This window comes from Chiloscyllium plagiosum, unplaced genomic scaffold (assembly GCF_037043375.1).
Source record: "Chiloscyllium plagiosum isolate Xiang-an unplaced genomic scaffold, Cpla_swu_hap1 HiC_scaffold_13, whole genome shotgun sequence".
In the NCBI taxonomy this organism is placed as follows: domain Eukaryota; kingdom Metazoa; phylum Chordata; class Chondrichthyes; order Orectolobiformes; family Hemiscylliidae; genus Chiloscyllium; species Chiloscyllium plagiosum.
Genome location: NW_028270151.1, coordinates 78,328,447 through 78,350,102, shown reverse-complemented (window position 1 = coordinate 78,350,102; position 21,656 = coordinate 78,328,447). Strand labels below are relative to the sequence as shown.

Below are 21,656 nucleotides of genomic sequence, written 5' to 3'. Positions count from 1 at the left end.
AAATTCTAGAAATCTTACTCCTAAAGAACAGGGTCATTTGAACATTTCAGATCTGTTTCTTAGATTCTTGTAAGTTATCATGAGATATTGAATCAATGCGGGTAAATGCAGTTCATATAAAATGTTCTTCAACCATAAGAATCTAGGACAAACACTGAAAATGGTGGAGAAACTCAGCAGCTCTGGCAGCATCTGTGGGGAGAGAAACAGGTAACATTTTGACTCCGGTACAACTCTTCTTCAGTTCGTATTGGACTTGAGATGTTTCTGTCTCCACAGATGCTGTAAAACCTGCTGAGTTTCTCCAACACTTACTGTGTTTGTCCTAGATGCCTATGGTTGAGGAAGATTTTATATGAATAAATCCTCAAGGAAGGATATTGTGAAGGATGAATGGAAGACTTAATTCCTCTAGATGTAATGAAATATGCTTCTGTTTCTTTTATATTTTCAGTTAAGTTGGAAGTTCCTGTTAAAAGTGAAGTGGGACTGAGCAGTCACTCAGGACAGTCTTCCCTGGAGCGTACACCAACCAGGCCAGTGGCCACTCAGAAGGTCACGTTTGGAACTCATGGAAACTCAGCGTTCCAACCAATCACAGCCAGTTGCAAGATTGTTCCTCAGGGGCAGCTTCCCAGCCCTTCTGATTCTCCAGGGAAGTCCTTCCAGCCCATTACCATGAGCTGCAAAATCGTGTCAGGTACATCTACTCTCAGCATTAGCATTAAAGGTGAAGCACACAATGCTGGAAAGCCAGAAATCTCAGTCTGATCCGTGTCATGAGCTGGGGGACAGGGGGGCTAAATTATCAAGTATTGTGGAATTGAATAGGAAACTTCTGGAGTATAAATTTGTCAGTTGTGATAAGCGAAGTTCTAAATTAGAGAGAGGCCAATTTTGACGGTATTATGCAAGAACTTTTGAAAGCTGATTGGAGGCAGATGTTTGCAGGTAAAGGGATGGCTGGAAAATGGGAAGCCTTCAGAAATGAGACAACAAGAATCCAGAGAAAGTATATTCCTGTTAGGGTGAAAGGGAAGGCTGGTAGGTACAAGGAATGCTGGATGACTAAAGAAATTGAGGATTTTGTTAAGAAAAAGAAGGAAGCGTATGTCAGGTATAGACAGGATAGATCGAGTGAATCATTAGAAAAGTATAAAGGAAGTAGGAGTATACTTGAGACGGAAATCAGGAGGGCAAAAAGGGGGCCTGAGATAACTTTGGCAAATAGAATTAAGGAGAATCCAATGGGTTCTTACAAATATATTAAGGACAAAGGGTAACTAGGGAAAGAATAGGGCCCCTCAAAGATCAGCAAGGCGACCTTTGTGTGGAGCCACAGAAAATGGGGGCGATACTAAATGAATATTTTGCATCAGTATTGTGGAAAAGGATATGGAAGATATAGACTGTAGGGAAATAGATGGTGACATCTTGCAAAATGTCCATATTACAGAGGAGGAAGTGCTGGATGTCTTGAAACGGTTATAAAGGTGGATAAATCCCCAGGACCTGATCAGGTGTAACCGAGAACTCTGTGGGAAGCTAGAGAAGTAATTGCTGGATCTCTTGCTGAGACATTTGTATCATCGAAAGTCACAGGTGAGGTGCCAGAAGATTGGAGGTTGGCAAACGTGGTGTCACTGTTTAAGAAGGACGGTAAAGACAAGCCAGGGAACTATAGACCGATGAGCCTGACCTCAGTGGTGGGCAAGTTGTTGGAGGGAATCCTGAGGGATAGATGTACATGTATTTGGAAAGGCAAGGACTGATTCAGGATAGTCAACATGGCTTTGTGCGTGGGAAATCATGTCTCACAAACTTGATTGAGTTTTTTGAAGAAGTAACAAAGAAGATTGATGACGGTAGAGCAGTAGATGTGATTTATATGGACTTCAGTAAGGCGTTCGACAAGGTTCCCCATGGGAGACTGACTAGCAAGGTTAGACATCATGAAATACAGGGAGAACTAGCCATTTGGATACAGAACTGGCTCAAAGGTAGAAGACAGAGGGTGGTGGTGGAAGGTTGTTTTTCAGACTGGAGGCCTGTGACCAGTGGAGTGCCACAAGGATTGGTGCTGGGTCCTGTACTTTTTGTCATTTACATAAATAATTTGGATGCGAGCATAAGAGGTACAGTTAGTAAGTTTGCAGATGACACCAAAATTGGAGGTGTAGTGGACAGCAAAGAGGATTACCTCAGATTACAACAGGATCTTGTCCAGATGGGCCTATGGGCTGAGAAATGGCAGATGGAGTTTAATTCAGATAAATGCGAGGTGCTGCATTTTGGGCAAGCAAATCTTAGCAGGACTTATACACCTTAATGGTAAGGTCCTCGGGAATGTTGCTGAACAAAGAGACCTTGGAGTGCAGGTTCATAGCTCCTTGAAAGTGGAGTCGCAGGTAGACAGGATAGTGAAGAAGGCATTTGGTATGCTTTCCTTTATTGGTCAGAGTATTGAGTACAGGAGTTGGGAGGTCATGTTGCTGCTGTACAGGACATTGGTTAGGCCACTGTTGGGATATTGTGTGCAATTCTGGTCTCCTTCCTATCGGAAGGATGTTGTGAAACTTGAAAGGGTTCAGAAAAGCTTTACAACTATGTTGCCAGGGTTGGAGGATTTGAGCAATAGGGAGAAGCTGAACAGGCTGGGGCTGTTTTCCCTGGCGTGTCGGAGGCTGAGGGGTGACCTTATAGAGGTTTACAAAATTATGAGGGGCATGGATAGGGTAAATAGGCAACGTCTTTTCCCTGGGATAGGGGTGTCCAGAACTAGATGGCATAGGTTTAGGGTGAGAGGGGAAAGATATAAAAGAGACCTAAGGGGCAACGTTTTCACACAGAGGGTGTATGGAATGAGCTGCCAGAGGAAGTGGTGGAGGCTGGTACAATTGCAGCATTGAAGAGGCATTTGGATGGGTATATGAATAGGAAGGGTTTGGAGGGGTATGGGCCAGGTGCTGGCAGGTGGGACTAGATTGGGTTGGGATATCTGGTCGGCATGGACAGGTTGGACCGAAGGGTCTGTTTCCATGCTGTACATCTCTATGACTCTATAACTCATTTATAGGATTGACAAAAGCAAAGAGAGAAGTTGATTATGAGTCATCCCATCAGATGCTTCAGTTCCAGCCTCTCTTTTCCTTGCACATACTGCCCAACCTGCTTTATATCTTCAGTGATCTCCGTTATTCCAGTGATATCCAGTTAACAAATAGCTGTTTAAACAAAAACAGAAAATTTATAGAAACAGTGGGAGTTACGGAAGGATGGGCATTTTAGAACGGATGGATAATTGGCAAGAATGAAGTGTTGAGAAGGATAGAATCTTGTTTCAGGGTAGGAATATTGGAAAGGGTGTCAATGATATTAAGGATGGTATGTTGAAAGGATGAGAATAATGGAATGACAAGAATACCTGCAATGCCAAGGTGCCTTTATGACCTCGCATTTTTCCAAATTGTTTTCTGGGCATTTAAATGGTTTGAAGTGTAGTCACTGTTGTCACATAGGAAACCGAACACCCAGCTTGTGTATAACTAACATTGCACAATAGAATTTGAGATAGTGACCAGATAATTTGTTTCAGTGTTGGTTGAGAGTTGACCATTGACCAGAGCACCAGGCTAACTGACTATGGAATCAGACAGCTCATCTGGCTTTCTGTTGGAGCAGTTTGTTTTGTCCTCCTCACTCAATCTCTTCTTACAGTCCTGCAAATGTTTTCTCTTTAGGTGCTTCACAGATTTCGTATTGAAGGTCTTGATTGAATCTCCTCCTGTTGTCCTCTTCGGCAGTATGTTTCAGATCCTAACCCCACACTGCAGGGAATAAAGACATGTTACTCTTGTCACCTTTTGATTCTTTTTCCAGTCAATTTAAATTGTCCTTTGGTTCTGGACATCTCTGCCAACAGAAATGGTTCCTCTTCAGCTACTCAATTTAGACCCCTCAAGATTTCAAAGATTACCATCAAATCTCCTCTTAACCTTCCCTTCACAAAATACACTAATGCCAACTTCTCTAATTCAATCATGCAAGCCACTGCTTTGAATATTGTCTGTGCACTGTAAAGCCCTTCACGTTGTTCTTCCAGAGTTAGACCAATATTCTGGTTGTATCTGAATTAGTGTTTTATAAAGGTTCATTATAACTTCCTTGCTTTTGATCTCTAATTGTTTATAAAACCAAGATCCCCTACGTCTTTTTAAACACTTCTTTAAATTCCCCGAACATCTTTGATGATCTGTGCACATTTGGGCCCTAGGCCTCCTTTTCTCCTGCAGCCCTTTTAGAATTATATCCTTCATTTTATATTGCCTCTCCTCGTACTTTCTGCCAATACTTCACACTACTCTGCATTAAACTTCACCTGCTGCATGCTCACTCATTCCTGGTTGGCCTAAGCCTTTTTGAAGTTGATGACTATGATTCAAAATTGTGCCCTGTACAACCAAGTATCAACATATCAACTGACCCCTAGGGATCACTGCCTCCAGATTGGTAAACAGCCATTCACCACTATACTCTCTTTCCTGTTATCCAGCCACATTTGTTTCCACACTGCTGTTGTCCTGTGTGTTCCACAATTCTATTTTGTGGTACTTTATTACACACCATTTGGAAGTTCCTGTCCACACTTCCTCTCTGATACTGCAGAGCTCAATCAGGTTATTAACCATGATTTTCCTTTAACAAAGCTATGCTACCTTTCCTTAATTATTGTTCCATATTTGTCCAAGTGATGATTGTTAATTTTGGCTGCATTATCATTCCTAAACCTTTCTCACCACCAGACTGACTGGTGGTCTTTGAAATAATGGGGTTTTGTTTAGTCCACATGAGAGGGAAAATAGGATCTCAGTTTAATATTCCACCCAACATGCAGCATCAATGAACCGCAAGACTCCCTCAAAACCGCACTGGAGTGCCAGCCTTAAAATTTCTGCTCAGGTACCTAGATTGGGATTTGAACCCACTAACTTGTAATTCAGAGGCCAGCGTACTACCATCTAAACTGCAACGGACACAATAACGAAAAGGATAGAAAAGATGGAAGTGAATGAAGTATGGAATAATGTTAAAATCTGGAAATACAGAATTGCTGTAATTGTGAAAAACCTAAAGAGTGGAAATGACAGAGATAATGAACAGGATCAAATTTTCGGAATAGGGATGATTTGTTTTGCTTAGCCCTTCACTAATTGATGCCTGTGCCCGCTGATCTATAGGGTGTGTTCAAACTGTGGCTACTGTGAAATTGAAGTCTGTGATTTGAAGTAGAAACATTCGTGATGACATTAATTGTTTTCTCTTACTGTAGGATCGCCAATCTCAACTCCGAGTCACTCTCCTTTGCCACGTACCCCAACCTCTACGCCTGTACACATGAAGCAAGGATCATCTGTCTCTGTAATAAGTAATCCCTACATTATAGTGGACAAACCTGGACAAGTGATTGGAGTGTCAACATCAAACACAGGTAAGAACCCTAACCATTTGCATTCACACATGCATGCGCCATAAGCTAAGACTTAGTGTCATACTGTGATATAATAGGGTGCACCTCATTGTTTGAGTCTAACTTACCTCATTGTTTAGCTCCAGCTCTTTGCAAGTCTGTTATTCGATACTCTAGTTTGTTAAAATTGACAATCCCTTCAATTTGCTATTTGTGTCACTGCTTTAGTAACTTGGATAAAGCACTTATTATGTGTTGCATGTTGCATTTTGTTTTATTCACTCATGGCTTGGGGGTGTCACTGGGTAGATCAGCATTTGTTACTCATCCCTAATAGCCCAGAGGGCAGTTAAGAGTCAACCACGTTGCTGTGGGTCTGGAGTCACATGTCGGCCAGACATGGTAAGGATGACAGATTTCTTTTCCTAAAAGATATTTGTGAACCAGATAGGTTTTTCAAACAATTGATAATAGTCATCATTAGACCCTTAATTCCATATTCATTATTGACTTTAAATTCAGCCATCCGCCATTATGGATTTTGAACCCAGGTCCCCAGAACATTAGCTGAAATTTCTGGACTAATAGTCTAGCGATAATACCACTAAGTCATTGCACGCTCATCACTTTCCACTGTGACGTGTCACTAGCTTCAGAAGAGCTGGCTATCAATGTCAGGAAAGATATTTGATCAGGGGAGTGACACCAACTGGAATGTTCTGCGAGGATTTGGCATATGCTTGATTAGCCAAAACCCTCTTTCTGTGCTGTAAATGACTCTAACAACAGCCTTCAGACTCTGACTGCTTCAGAGCTGAGGTGAAGCTGAGATATGATGTGGAGTTGGATAAGGAGTGATGACAAGCATTAATGCTGCTTGATTAGTCAAATGCACTGCACTGGAGTGAATAGACTAGTGTGAAATAGTTTGTTGCCTCCACATGCTCAGTATCCCAGAATGCAAAGCAGAGACTAATTTGTTATTCAGCTGACTGCTGTGTCAGATACACACAGTCATGTGTGTTGTACGGTTGATATGAGAGTTTAACCCACTGAGGGCTACATTTCTTTATCAGGATGTTTATATTGGGCCAAGGAGTAAAAAAAATTAAAAAATAGAACACAGCAGTGTTGAAATCCTGCTGTCAGAAACCTACAAATCAAACAGGCTTGTCTGGAATTCTTTTCTCTTCAAAGACGTGAACTGATCAATTTAAAGGTTGAAATAGTAGTCCGCAGGAATGTGAATAAATGAAATCTCAACTCACAGTTTGCCTCATGATTTTTCAAGTTCAAGTTTATTACTTCCTTGTTTCATTTGAAGCAGGGAGCCCCACGACAAAGCAGACAGGCATTTCACAAGGGGCCCGGTCACCCATCCCCAAAATACACGGCAGCAGCTTCATCACAACGGCTGTGAAGGTAAGGGTTTTCCTGTCCTGTTGAGCTAGCTTTGTTGTCAAGTGAAAGTGCCTCCTGTTTTGAATCTTGACTCTTACCAGGCTGTGTTGATGTAATGTACAAATGTCTCTTTGAACCCCTCATTTCATTGTACTGGAAATCAGCACTTTACTAAACTGACCTCAATGACTGACTTAAGAGATAGTTAGCATGACTGAACACCATAGCTGTCCACTGAGCAAGAGAAAGAATCCTGGTAACTCCAGATTTGTGCCGAGGGGCGGGGGGTTCGGTGTGGCGGATGACTTTGCCCGCTTCCCTGTCAGAATTGCAAACTCAAAACCTGTTTAAAAATATTGACTGATTTGTTCACCTAGATAGTGTCACTATCTGAAGAGCAGGGACTTAAAATGAGTGACAAAACAACTAAAGAGGAGTCATCTGGACTTGAAATGTGTGCTTGCTTTCTGTCCATGGACGCTGCTTGACCTGTTGTGATTTCCAGCATTTTTTGTTTCCAGTACAGATTCCAGCATCTGCAGTAATTTGCTCCTAGAGGAGAAGTGAGGATATTTTTTTTCCAGTCAGTATGTTATGATCTGGGCTGCTCTATATGATAGAGTCATGGATGTAGATTTAATAATCAATTTTAAAAGGGTAGGGGTTAGTATTTGGGAAGTAAAATAATTGCAAGGAAAGTCCAGGAATTATAGAATTACTAGTGTGAAAGCAGGCTGTTTGACCCATTGAGTCCACACCGCTCCTCCGAAGAGTATCCCACCTTGACCCATTCCCCCCTAACCTGTCCCTATAACCTTGCATTTTCCCATGGCTAATCCACCTAGCCTGCACATCTAATTAAATAGCTATTCTGAATTGATGGCACAGACACAATGAGCTGAATAACTCCCTTTGTCTTTATTGATTCTAGCAACTGAACATAACTATTGTCTGGAAATGCAAGTCTGTACACTGGAGATTGGAGATGGCACAGGTCGATCAACAATTATTGGAAATACAGTGGGCTGGAAGTGGCTGTATACAGGTTAAACAGGTGTAGGAGATCACTATGTCCACAGGACTTTCTTGCCTTACACACAAATTATCCTCAACTGTGAATGAGTGCTAAATTTGAATCGATTTCATGGACAAGTACATGCCCAAAGTATTTAAATTAACTTAACTAAAACAAAAGGCCAAGTTCAGACAAAGGCCTCACAAGGAAAGAAATTATATTTGACTATGGCCTTTCACATAATTTACAGCCATTGAGCAGCTTTTAGAGTGTATGCAAATATAGCTGCAAATTTGACTCTGACTGCACATCTAAGCTTCATTCTGTTCTCATCTGATGTCTGTACAAACCCTTCCCAGAAGTGATCACTGACAAGCAATTAAAGGAGAATTTTGACTGAGTGGGGGAGTCCAGAACTAGAAGGCATAGGTTTAGGGTGAGAGGGGAAAGATATAAAAGGGACTTAAGGGGCAACTTTTTCACGCAGAGAGTGTTGCATGAATGGAATAAGCTGCCAGAAGAAGTGGTGGAGACTGGTACAATTGCAGCATTTAAAAGGCATCTGGATGGGTATATGAATAGGAAGGGTTTTAGAGGGATATGGGCCATGTGCGAACAAATGGGACTAGATTAGGTTAGAATATCTGGTCGGCATGGATGAGTTGGACTGAAGGGTCTGTTTCCTTGTTGTATATCTCTATGATTCTGTGATCCTTCGACAGAACAAAATATTTTTTGATTCAGACAGTGCCCTTTGTAGCTCCTTTGTTGGTCCCTTACAGGAGGGGAATGCAGTTGCCAGTTTGCACTCAGCAAGTTCCCTCAAATGGAAATGAGGCATTTGTTCTGTCTGATTAATGTTGATTGAATGACGTTTGACAAAAAGGGAAAGAACAAACAGGAAAACCTGACTTTATGTAATGACTTTAGCATGTCAGTAGTGCTTTACAGTAACTTTGGAAGGAATATTGGTCAGCACACTGCAACAACTGCTGAGCTGCAATTCAAACACCATACTTAAAGGTGCAGAAATTCCAATCAGGATTGGATGCCCTATTTTGGACAAAAAAACGAATATATATGCAATTGGATGATTTATATTCTGGAAATGCATGGAAGAAGCCACCTGCTATGACAGGAGAGAAATATGCAGGAATTCTCACAACAGGAGAGAGGATTATTGTCAAGATCATACTTTTTTTGAGACAGTCGGTGTGCCATATTTTGTGTGTCTAAATGAATGGCAGCATGACCAACAAATTTGACAGCAGCTGTGAAAGAATATATAAGTTAAATGGGGAGAGGGTGGCAGGTGTGAGGTGGGTCAAGGTGTGAGGTGGGTGAAGAGGTAGTGTGCTAGATGAGTGGGAGGCTTAGGGTTGGGGGGGGTGGGTGGTGGCGGTGGAACTTCCAGGAATGAATACAAAAATGGTTCATATTCAGCTAAATGATGCTACATTTAAGCTATGGCAGCTTTGAGGACTGCTAAACAGAGCTGAATCTTTGCTCCTGGCCGAAAGCATGGAATCAGAACTTCTCCCAGCTCTAAACCCAACCCAAGAGATAAGACAAGTTACGCTTATATGTGTAGTCCAGGAACATGAAGCTTTAAAGGAACGCGAAAAACTATTTGGCCAGAAACACACTTTCCCACAGATTAAGAATGCATGAAGGAGTGATGTATTTGTTATAAATATTTTAATTTAAACAGACTCCTTATTCTGAAAGACTTGTGTTAAGACCTCACAAATATACTGTTTTTTTTTAAAAAAAGTAGTTCCTGGACTGATTCTAATTTTTAATTGTTCGCCCTACTTTGAACGTTTTTCTACAAACAAATGTACATCAACATCTGAGCACATCCGGGCATTAATGCAGTACACTTGACACGTGGCTGTTAATCCAACTTGCTCACATTGTGAAGTTCAGTGATTGGGTGTCATAATCATGCAAACATGATTTTCATAATTGACACCTTTTCAGTGGCAAGAAAGAAGCAGAAGTTAAACATTGGATCTTAAAGCTGTGCTGTTAACTAAATTCTGTCATTGTTTATATGAAATATTCCAATGTTAAAAAGAAAAGTGCCCCCAGACTTTTGTAGATGTTTACCAGGCAGACATGGGTGCCAAGATGAAAAGGTAGTGCCAGTTTTAATGAGTATGTTAAAAGCCAGGAAGGCAGTATGGGGTTAGAGCAATGGGGCGAGATTTGGAGCACATAGTCTACAGGGCTAAAGACAGAGCCATCGGTCGATTGGAGGGGTGTTCAGATGGGTGGGATGGTTGGGGGAGATGTACTTAGTGCCAGAGGTGGAGGCCTAGCAAGTTATGAGGGAAGTGATAAAATGATGAAGGTGAAAATTCTAGATTGGAGTTGTGAACCGACCAAAAGCCAATGTTAGCCAGTGAGCTAGGAGTGATGAGTGAGTAGAACCTTGTGCAGGAGAGGACAAGGCCACCAAGCTTTTGGATGAATTGAGAATTGAAGGCTGGCTAAAGAACATTAGAACATCCCAGTCTGGAGCTGATAAAGCATCAAATGAAACTGTCCCTGCTCTTATGGGTTAAGTAGTTAAAGATCCATTTTTAAGGTGAAAGATAATTTTTTAATCACTCGTGGGACCTGGGCATCGCCTGCTGGCCAACATTTATTGCACATCTCTAATTTCCCTTGATATTTATGCACTGTTGGAAATTCTGCACACTGTAATTTAAAGTTTGGCATTTATTCCTATATATTGTACATAGCCTGTGTGATTGTATGATGCATGCAGTCTATTTTAGTGCTCTGACCCTGCTTTCTCAGGGTTAGAAAAATATCACTCGATCAAACAGTCATCACATGAAGTAATGAGTGGAAACATTGCAATGCTTAGTATAAATACTTCTTAGAGGAGAAAGTGAGGACTGTAGATGCTGGAGATCAGAGCTGAAAATGTCTTGCTGGAAAAGCGCAGCAGGAATCAGGAATCCTGAAGAAGGGCTCTTGCCCGAAACGTTGATTCTCCTGCTCCTTGGATGCTGCCTGACCTGCTGCGCTTTTCCAGCAACACATTTTCAGCTCTAAATACTTCTTAGGTTGATTTCCATTGTTGCCTCAAAGGCCTGGAGTCTGTCTCCCAACATTACCTGTGGTTTCAGGTGTGGAGTAGCCTATGTGATGCTTCTCAGTGTGAGGACTGACCATTGTCTAGCACTCCCAGTCAATGCTAAACTCTAGTAGTGCAGGATCAGCTGTTCACAGTGAGAGAACTAGAGATTGACAGTTCAATTTTTGTACTTTTCTTTTTAGCAGGAAGATGCACTTTTTGCAGCTATGCCCCCGTTGTGCCCCATTGGAAGCCATTCCAAGGTTCAAAGCCCTAAACCTGTGACTGGGGGTCTCGGAGGCTTCACCAAGGTAGGAATTGGGAGTTATCTGATCCAGATAAGGATGTTGTGATTAAAATCCTGCTTTCCCTTTTGGATCTTGCTAACGTGGTTATTGGTCTTGTGCATGTGACAGTCCTTTTGCTACATGGTCCTACACTATGAGGTGGTAGGGTAACAAGTGATTCTTGCAGCAACCTTCCCTTGAGTGCATAGTTATACAGCTATTGTGAGGGTCCATGCATGTCCATTGGCATGCCGACATCATCCTCAGTGTTGACAATCTTGGGAGTCCTGTGCTGAATTTAGCTATAGAAGTTTAATGCAGGGAGTGGAGTTAATTGCTTTAAGGTGAGACAAGGAGAGCTGCTAACTTTGTGCTCTCAGTGGCATCAAAGGGAACAGTGAGCACTGCAGTGATCACGAGCAGTTCACCTACATTGAGGAGCCCAGGGAACCCTGTAATCCTAGGCTTTATCAACCCATTCAGCGATGTAAGTGAGGAGCTGGAGGTCTTGGGGCTAAAGGGCAACTGGTTAAAAGAGAGACTGACCTCGGTGATTGCATCGGATGTGCTCTGATAGTTTTAAAGAGCTGGGCCCAACCTGGCCCCACTCAAGCTGGTGTGGTTAAAGCTGCTGGGCTTCCTGCTTTGATATGGGTGTTTCCTTGACATGGGCTAAAGTAACAGGGGAGCTGTTATGGACCCAGGACAGGCTCCAATAACTCCTCCATCCCCTGTAAAATTTCAGATTTGAGTGGGGATAGGCAGCAGGAAGGCCTCTGCTGGATTTTCCTTTCTCCCACCCTCCTGCACAACTCGCTGGTAGAGAAGCTTGAAATCTAGTCCATGGAGTTTCCACTGTTTCTTGAAGAGTTTAGATGGCTGACTTAAACTGGCTCGTAACAGTACCTGCTTTGCTATTGGATGGTTTGTAGTCTGTCAGTAAAACAGCTTCAATTAAATTAAAGCTAGCTGTTACTAATAGAGCCAACCCAAACAGTTTAGTGGGTTTATGGGATATTAATTGACCCATCAGTTTCTAGTTAGTCTGACTCTGAACATTGTACTTGTCATGAAAAACACCCAGAACAGTGACTGAGAGTGTGGGGGCCTGTGGAACGGGCTATCAAGGCAGTCTGGGGAGGAACTGGCTTTTTGAAGTGGTGTGCATGACATTTTCCCAATTGCAGAAATGAACAGAGATCTAAGATAAAAACTGCAGGAAACTTTTGGGCATGTCAGGACAGCATCTCTGGAGGGGACAGAGCAGTTAATATTTCAGATATAAACCTTTCATTAGAACTGAACATTAGCGGTAATGAAAAAGTGAGGGAATGGAGAAGAGAGGCTAGAAATAAGTATAGATCATGATGCACAAAATCTGACATGTGGACTGTCTGGCACATAAAAGCATAAGAAATAGGAGCAGGAGTAGGCCATCTGGCCCATCGAGCCTGCTCCGCTATTCAGTAAGATGATGGCTAATCTTTTTGTGGATTCAGCTTTGCTTACCCACCTGCTAACCCTAACCTTTAATTCCTTTACTGTTCAAAAATCTACCCACCTTTGCCTTAAAAACATTCAATGAGGTAGCCTCAACTGCTTCGCTGGGCAGGGAACTCCCCATACTCTGCACGTGCTCAATCTCTGACTCTGACTAAGTCTGGCAAGTGCACCACTTATGTCATGACACGCAGATGTACACACACACTCACCCACCTACCTATATACACAAAGACACACGTTACCACATGCACTGACAAACAAATGCATCCCCACAAACAGTGACACACCCACACATCCCTTACACACACATGGGCCTTCCCATACGCACTGAACTATCCATATGCATTAACATGATTACAGATCCAATGTACTGACACGCAAACCACTGCTCCCTCACTCTTTTTGGAGCAACTGCTCCTGGCTCTGCATAGAGGGAAAGGCCTGGATCTCCTGCCACACTGTGTGGAGGCATGTGCCTGGATTCATATCCTCACCCTGCATAGAGAGATGTGTCTAAGCAGTGAAGAGGTGAGGCATCACAGATTTGAAATGGTGCCACAGAAACATGCAGTAAAAGTTCCATGTTACCAAGAGGCAGGTGGGGTGGTACAGGCACTCTTCCTACTACGTGTGATGTTGTCTGTCACAAGAACTGTCTCTGATATATTAAAATGTTCCTGTCATTTTCAGTGACAGTAACAAATAGCAGTAACCATTTGAGAAACTTAAAACCACTTGCTCACTCTTGTTGGAGAATCCACTGGTACCTTTTAACACCTGTACAGACAGACTAGTGTAATTGCCTGTTTAGTTGTGTGCCTGTTTTAGGTCTGCTCATTCTAGCTTGCTGCCCTGGAGGCAGCTGTGTTGAAACTAGGCTGGAGTTGAATCCACTTGGTTTTGTGAATAAGTTCAAGAGACTGATTTTTCTGCTACCACTGTCTGGTCATCTTATTCTGGATTCTAGCCCATGGCATATCGTGATGACCATCATGTGTTTGGGTATTCTGGGTTATGGAGGATGAGATAAAGGAAGAAGTTCATTTAAAGGGACCAATAACATTAAGTGAACTATTTTAAGGCATTCTGCTTCTTGGGCCTTCAGGAGTTCATGTGAAAGTAGCCTTGTGGCTCCTTTGCATCTCCACAGCTCCATCAGTGCAGTGGACACTTTGTCAATGGGAGTAATTGTTTCTGATCTTGGAGGTAGGTAAGAAAGACCAGTAGATAGACATACGATCCTCTTGGTGGTATTTCATACTAAGCTACTGGGGATGGGGGGGGGGGGTGAAGTCTTCACCCTTATCGACTGACAGATATCCACCAGTCTCTATTGGACAGAGAACCAATGCAAGGCGATGCATCCATATCACGATTTTGATTTCGCCAGCTGCCACAGAGAAGCTACCAACTGTGAGGCTGGGCAGTGCTTCACTGTTAATCACTGTTTCTTGTTCCTGAAGAAATGAAGATGAGCTGGAGTTGGATCAGCTGCCTATATAGTCCACTGTCCTGAGCTATTCAGTTGGTACTGGCTGCATCAGCAGTATGGTCACCTGGAACTGGCAAAGGCAGGAGGTTCAGCAGAGATGATCATTGAGAGCCTGTTCTGAACATTACAGCACAGGGCTCCTCCTCTAAATGAGGATGATTATTGGCTGAAATGAAGCCTCCAGTTTGCCACTGCCTAGTTCCATGCACTCTGAGTTCTGTCTCTATGGTGACCCTTTTGCCTCTGAGTAGGAAGATCATGGAACCAAGGACTATTGCAGAGACCTGAGCACGTAGTCCAAATGGATGCTGCAATGTGATGCTGAAGGAGTGTCGCACTGTCAATGCTAGCATCCTTGCATGAGATATTGAACCATTTGCTCTGTCAGGTGGCATGAAAGATTTGACAGTGACGAAGCAAAGAGGAGTGAAGGGTACCTCCAATCAGCACCTAAAGCAAATTATTTCCTGATGGTCATATTATTGTTTCTGAGAAGCTGTCATGCTTCCTAAACAGTGACAACACTTGACAATACTATATTGTCTGTGCTACATGGTTGAGAGAGGCCCTATATAAATGCATTTTTTCCTTTCCTAATCAACTGGATAACCTAGAGTCACCAGTGGGCCATCCTCCTCAGAATGATCGCATAACTTGAACTCCACTAGCTACTGCTTCATGCTCTGCTGCTTGTTAGATACATATGGCTTCTGTCATAAGAGTACTGGGAGAGCATCCAATCCTTGCTGAGATTTTTGTTTGCTCAGGGTATCAAAGCCTGAAAGATTGAGATTGGCCACTGTTTGGCAGAGCAGGCTTGAGTGGCAAACAAAAATCTCTTCTGGTCACCCTTTGCCGCTGCAGTGAGATGAAGGGATCATTATTAAACCCCTGTACTGCATTCTGTGTGTGATTCTTTTCGGAGGTATCTACCAGGATGCAAACCATCAAATTGGGGAGGCAATTTGATGTCAATTCCATCTCAGTGATGTAGTATGCTAAATCATTCCTCTTTTGTCAGGCAGGAGCTAGCTCTCCATGCCTGGGTGTGGGGGAAATGATGTGAGAGTCGTGCATCAAGCTGAAAGAGGACAAGAGAGCCACCAGCAGGGCTGAGTTCTATTTTCCTGTAGTTAAATGTCCCAGATCGGAGTGTTAATGGATTAGTTTTGACGGACGCCCTAGGGTTTAGAGCTTACAGATTTTTCCAAGTTGCCTATGTGGTGTAATGCATTCCTTTCATTCTTCTCTTTTCTGATGTGTGAAGAGCCTCTTGAGATGTGACTATCAATGGCGGTGATGATGCTAAGACTGATATTAAGGAGAACTGTAATCATTTCCAGTATTACTGTTCAAGGTTCACAATTCACTGGTGATTTAAACACCCAGAGTATGGCAAGCACTAAATAGTTAAAAGCAATTCAAACAAGGCACTGGGGAAATTTGCCCGAGCATGAGGTTGACCTCAGCTACTGCTGCACAGTAACATATCAATAAAACAGTTCTTCCATTCACATAGCAGCTGCCCAGTATTAATTTATGCCACCCACCTGAATACTGACTTTTTGTGCTTGCCCGCCCTGTTGAATGGATTGTTTGAGCTGGGAAATGAATGTATATGTTGTAAAAGACGCATAATCTTCCACATTCATCTTCTCTGAATACATTATGCCCTAGTGCACAGCTGTCCATTCCCCGGTCAAAATGATCAGTGGCAGCACAGTGGTGCTGGGAACAGTCCATTATGAAAGGCAGGAGGTGCTGTGGTGACTGCCCTACTGCTGATTGGCATTCACTTCTGACCTAGCTTTGATGATTAGAATACTCATTAGTTTTGAAAACGTTCCATTTCCTCATTCCTCCCTATCTCTGTAGCTTCCTCCAACCTTGTGAGATATGTCTGCACCTCAGTTACTCCCTGATTTGGTTCTGTCTGTCATTGGTGACGGTTGCTTCAGCTACTAAGATCCATGGTTTGGAATTCCCTCTTAAGTTCTCTGCCTCTCTGTCTGTCATTGTTCAAACCTATGTGGTTGACCAAGCTTTCAGTCTGATACCTTAAAATCATGTTGAGGCTTGCTGTCAAATGTTGTAACCACCTATGAAGTGCATGGATTGAAGGCACTGTAGAAATATACGCTGGCGTTCAGTGCTAGCACGTTACTGCTGGAGGTGGTGGAAATGTCATTGTGGTATGAAGCAGTGGCCGCCTGGGAATGCAGTAATGCTCAGGTTGGTGAATTGTTCAGGACGCTGCAATGTTTCTGAGGTAAAGTATCAACAGGAAATACATAGCAGGTTGGTTAGTGTTTATAATTTCTGAAAACTCAGTGGGAGATTTCAGTTGTTTGTAAAACAGTGCATATTCTTTAGGCAATCTGATGTTCTGGTTCCTTTACCCAAATAAACTATAATTTAGTTCAGTGACATTGAAACGACCTTTTGTATACCAGTTGGGCTGAAATTGGTATTAATGTCAGAAGACGTAGATAGATTGGTCTGCCGATTAATGCTAACCCACTGACACTTCCAAAGTGTCCTAGCAGAGGGTGACACTTTTAGGATGCAAACTGCAGTCCTATAATCTACATAGGACTCCAAAGGAACTTTAAGAATAGGTCTAGTAGGGTCCTTTGCTGTTCGATAGTTATCGAGGAGAACAAGGAAGCGCTGCATTGCTATAGGTACCATCCTTGGGATAAACAGCCAACAGCATGAAGAACAGCTTTTTTAAAATTCACCTCATTACCGTTTGTGTGATCCATTTCCACCTTATATTTCCAATTTACAGCTGTCACTACAATTCAAAATGCAATCGCAGTATGTCGAATATTTAAGAGGTGATAGGACACAATAAAGTGCAGATACGTGTCAGTGAGGATTTCATCAAATACCTATAGGACTGGATGAGCTCCACTGCCAACACCACCCAATCACTCTGCCATGTTTTGGTGTACCAAGTATTGTGTGGTTTGGAATGTTTGGACATCTGACAGCCAGAGTGTTTTCTGGGATTCTGAGAACTGAGGCTTTATTCAGACCTGATTGCCTCTAACTCCTGATTGACCGCTCACAGCAGCTTGCCTGCTTTCGTCAAGCTCAACCATCTGAGCTAGTCTAGATAGAAAGGCAGGAGCCCAGGCTAAACAGGACAAGTTGAGACCAGTAGCAGACATGCAATGTTTTTGAAGGGATCCAGAGCAGAATAGGAATAGGAGTCATTTATTCAGTTGCTCAAAATTCCTTTAGTTCAGTTTGATCATGGCTAATTGGGACCTTAACACCGTCTACCCACCTTGGTTGCACTCCTATTCCTGACACCAACAAAAATCATTGGAAACTTCCTTTTTCAGCTTCTCACTGACTATATTGTCAGTGGAATTCAGGGAGTGTTGTAACAGTTGTTAGAAGATTATGACCGCCCACCTTTCCACCTTCTGCGTTTCTCTGAAGTGATAAATCAAAACCGTAGCAACCTTCACAACTATGCAAGAACAGTGTTCTTCCTGATGAATCAGACGGCTAAAGCAGTAGGAAACTGAGCTATTAACACCCATAGTTGCACAATCCACCCCCAGTTTACTCCAATCCATTTACTTTCAACGAAGGTGCTTATTTGATGTCAATTTCCTTCTCCTAAACTTAATTTACATAGAATATAGAGCACAGAAACGGGCCACTTGGTCCAACTGGTCTGATCAGTTGTTTGCACTCCATGTAAATGTCTTCAATTTCTTTTCTTCTGACTTTGCAATTGTTGCCTTTTATTTCATTCTACCTCATGTACATGATTCCCTTTATTGAAGGTTAATTTACTGGTGCGAGGTATTCTACAGTATCATGTCCAGTGACCACATATGCCTGGATGACGAGAGTCAGCAATGAAGGCATTGCAATGAGACTCTGCCCTCTGATACACAGTTTCGAGCAAGAGTCACATATTTCTGATTGGGATTGAAAATTAGTGATTGAACTTCCTCCTCCCTAGACCGGATGAACAATTGCTGTGCTGCTCTGGTTGAGATATTCTTGCTTAAGTGGCTTAGCACCATGCTGGGCCAAACTATTTACCCTCAGAGACACATGAAAAAATAATTAAATACTGACAGTCAAAAGCTGCAGTATTCCTGTTCAGGGAAAAGTGGCAGAAACATTTTGAAGAAGAGGTCATGAGTGATTCTGAACTCAAATACAAACTTAACAACTCTGAAATAAACAAACTACACCTACATGTATGAACCATGATCTGTCAATATAACAATGTGTAGGCGCTGTCTAGTTTCTGAGTCAGTGAGTTGTCAGCTTGGCACACTGCTTTTTTTTTTAGTTAAGACATTGAGGCTTTAAGCCATCAGTACATAATCCAATTCTGACTTTTTTGCCACTTCAGATAACTTTCAGAACAAGGTGGTGCAGTCTTAAAATTAAAACTGGAAGATTTCAGAGTATTGTTAGGAAGTACACTTTCACTCAAGGGGTAATGGAAATCTGGGAATCACCCCAAACAAAAGCTTGTAGTACCTGGGATAATTGTAACTTTCAATCCTGACTTCAGTATATTTTGTTTTCGTAGGTGAGGGATATAAATCAAATTCAGATAAATGAAATTGAGGTACAATATATGATTGAATAGTGAAATAGGCTCAGAGCATTAAAGGCCTACTCCTTCAAAGTTTGGGAGAAGACTTGTAGCTCGGGTGCTCGTTGTTGTGGTTCTGTTCGCCGAGCTGGGAATTTGTGTTGCAGACGTTTCGTCCCCTGTCTAGGTGACATCCTCAGTGCTTGGGAGCCTCCTGTGAAGCGCTTCTGTGATGTTTCCTCCAGCATTTATAGTGATTTGTATCTGCCGCTTCCAGTTGTCAGTTCCAGCTGTCCACTGCAGTGGCCGGTATGTTGGGTCCAGGTCGATGTGCTTATTGATTGAATCTGTGGATGAGTGCCATGCCTCTAGGAATTCCCCGGCTGTTCTCTGTTTGGCTTGTCCTATAATAGTAGTGTTGTCCCAGTCGAACTCATGTTGCTTGTCATCTGAGTGTGTGGCCTACTCCTGTCATACTACATATAGATTTAGCTGTGTGAGCAAGGTGAAAAATTAAATTGCATCAATTACAAAGATCCTGTCATAACCTCAGTATGTATTCATTACGTAAAATAAATACTTGAAGTGTAGTCCCAGTTCTGGAACAGAAAGTATGGCAACTAATGTGTGCAGAGTGAACTTCCACAGGCAGTGATAAGTAATCAGATTTTTTTAGTGATACTGATTGAGAAATAAATATTTGTCAGGTTACCGTGAAGAACCTCGTGCTCTTAAGTACTCCAATAGGACCTTTTACATCCAGTTGAGAGAGCAGGCAGAACCTTGGTATAGTATCTCATCAGAAGAGTCGCACCTTTGATAGTGCTGCACTCCTTCAAAATTGCAATAGAATATCAATGTCGATTATGTGGTCAAGACTCTAGAGTGGTGTCACGAGTACTGACACATAGCAAAGAATATTACTAAATGATCGAAACTGACTGATCCATATGTAAAAGAGTCAAGAAATCTGAATTCTTCTTTAGTTTTCCATATGCAGCTCGAACCTCAGTGCAAGGACCAAGGAAACTCCAAGAGATGAAGCTCCTTTCTCTGAGATTTCCACCACCGTTTTAGTGAGAGATCAGCAAATTCCCACATGTATTACTGGCCTAACTAGCAACTGGTGCCCCTATAGTGCCTGCAGAAAGATTAGTCTCTCTTTGTAGATGAAAAAGAGAACTGGCACTTGAAAGGTTAACCTGCATGTTTATGTTTTGAAAACAAGTTGGTATGAAAGTCCACGTGGAGGGTGGCTGCCTATTGTCTGGCCATTATTTATCTGTACAGCTGCATGCATCACAACTCCACCTTGTGGACATGATTTGGAGATGCCGGTGTTGGACTGGCACCTTGTCGAGTTTGCTAGCAATGAGACTCTGTTGGAAAATCAAATTGATAAACACAAAGCTGTAGGTTTTTGCTCTGCACAACTCATATTCGAACAAAAGGCAAATCAAAACCCTGAGCAATTTGAAAACTCATTCTACACTACAAATTTTGCCTGGCATTAATCTGTCCAATCATCCACCTCCTACACATTTAACATGTTCCCTAATTTTCTGTCGTCTGCAGGTTTTGACATCACTTTTTTATAGTCTGTATTGTTTTTGATTTAATTATGGACAGCAGTAGTTGAAACATTGACCACAGGAAGAAGCTAGTGTTAACATCCATTGCATTTGAGTCACATCTACTATGTGCCAATTTGACCTCCTCTCCTTCAGCCAACTTCCAGGCTGTGTTGCAATGGTTCCTTTGCTATTATGTACCTTCATTTTATCAATAAGTTCCTAAGCTGCAGTTTATTAGTGCGCTTTTGAAAATACACATCTTTCAGTGAGCGTCAATAGCATCATTCACCTCAAACCCCTGTCCTTTAGCTCCCTGAGAATTGGCGCAAACAGCAGAAACTACATTTCCACTACCTGCCTTCCATATTCTGCAAGAAAATTAATTGCCCACCTCCAGGGAAAAGGGGATGCCTAGGAACTCATCTACTTTGCTTGCCCATGTCTGTATTATCCTGGTGGATCAGCTTTAAGTAATAAATTGGGGAAAAACCAGAAACCTTACCTTGTTAGTGCCATTTGTCTTTCACGGATAAACTCTTTACTAAGGCAACTGGGAATTCCTGGAATTGGCGTAATCAGCGCAGTCCTTTTAGGGAATTCTTAGCAAATTTATACCAGGCTGAATTTGGGACAAAATTCATGCACAGAAATCACTGCCTTTATTTTAGTCACAAATTCTGTTATTGCTTCAGAGAACACTCCGATATTTATCAGGCACAAGGTGTCTTTCATAAATCCAAACTGTATTTTGAATCTCATTGTGCTCAGTGAGCATTGTGACCTCTAGCAGTTTGCTCATTACTGAAGTTAGGCTCGCTAGTACATAGTTTTTCCAATTCCTGCTTCAAGTATGCAAAGATCTTTGGAAAATTATGGGCAGGACCTTCAGTGCTTTTCCTTAATTTTCTGTGTCATTTTGCATCGCATGCCGTCAGAGCTTCGCTGTTACAGTTTCAGATTCCACCTTTCGTTCAGTTGACAGTTCTATCCAAATGGACGATGGCAAAAATTTCTTGTTGTAACAGGCTGCTGCATTTTTGAGGTATTTTAGGTGTTGGAGATGATTCCTTCAATTCCAGGAGCAGTAATTATTGTTTTATATGCTGTTGCATTGTTTTGGAACTTTGGAGAAAAAAAAGTCAAAACAACAGCGTTATTAAAAGGAGAAGAACCGACAAAGGCAGTGCATGGTGAAGTCCGTGCAGGAGAGAGTGAGAAAGAAAGAAATCCACACTGCTCTCTGACAC

The 21,656-nt window shown here is 42.2% G+C and overlaps 1 protein-coding gene across 11 annotated transcripts in view; it reads left to right on the top strand.

Moving 5' to 3' along the window:
* Positions 1-21,656, top strand: part of yeats2 (YEATS domain containing 2) — a 139,064-nt gene that overhangs the window by 41,428 nt on the left and 75,980 nt on the right. For 6 of the 11 annotated variants that reach the window (XM_087993786.1, XM_087993794.1, XM_087993791.1 and 3 more), the window contains exons 11-15: positions 455-700; positions 5,330-5,488; positions 6,792-6,889; positions 7,800-7,922; positions 11,178-11,285. In XM_087993786.1, coding sequence (XP_087849912.1) covers positions 455-700; positions 5,330-5,488; positions 6,792-6,889; positions 7,800-7,922; positions 11,178-11,285 — 734 coding nt within the window. The remainder of the gene's footprint in view (positions 1-454; positions 701-5,329; positions 5,489-6,791; positions 6,890-7,799; positions 7,923-11,177; positions 11,286-21,656) is intronic. The other 5 variants (XM_087993785.1, XM_087993788.1, XM_087993787.1 and 2 more) reach the window with 5 other exon arrangements.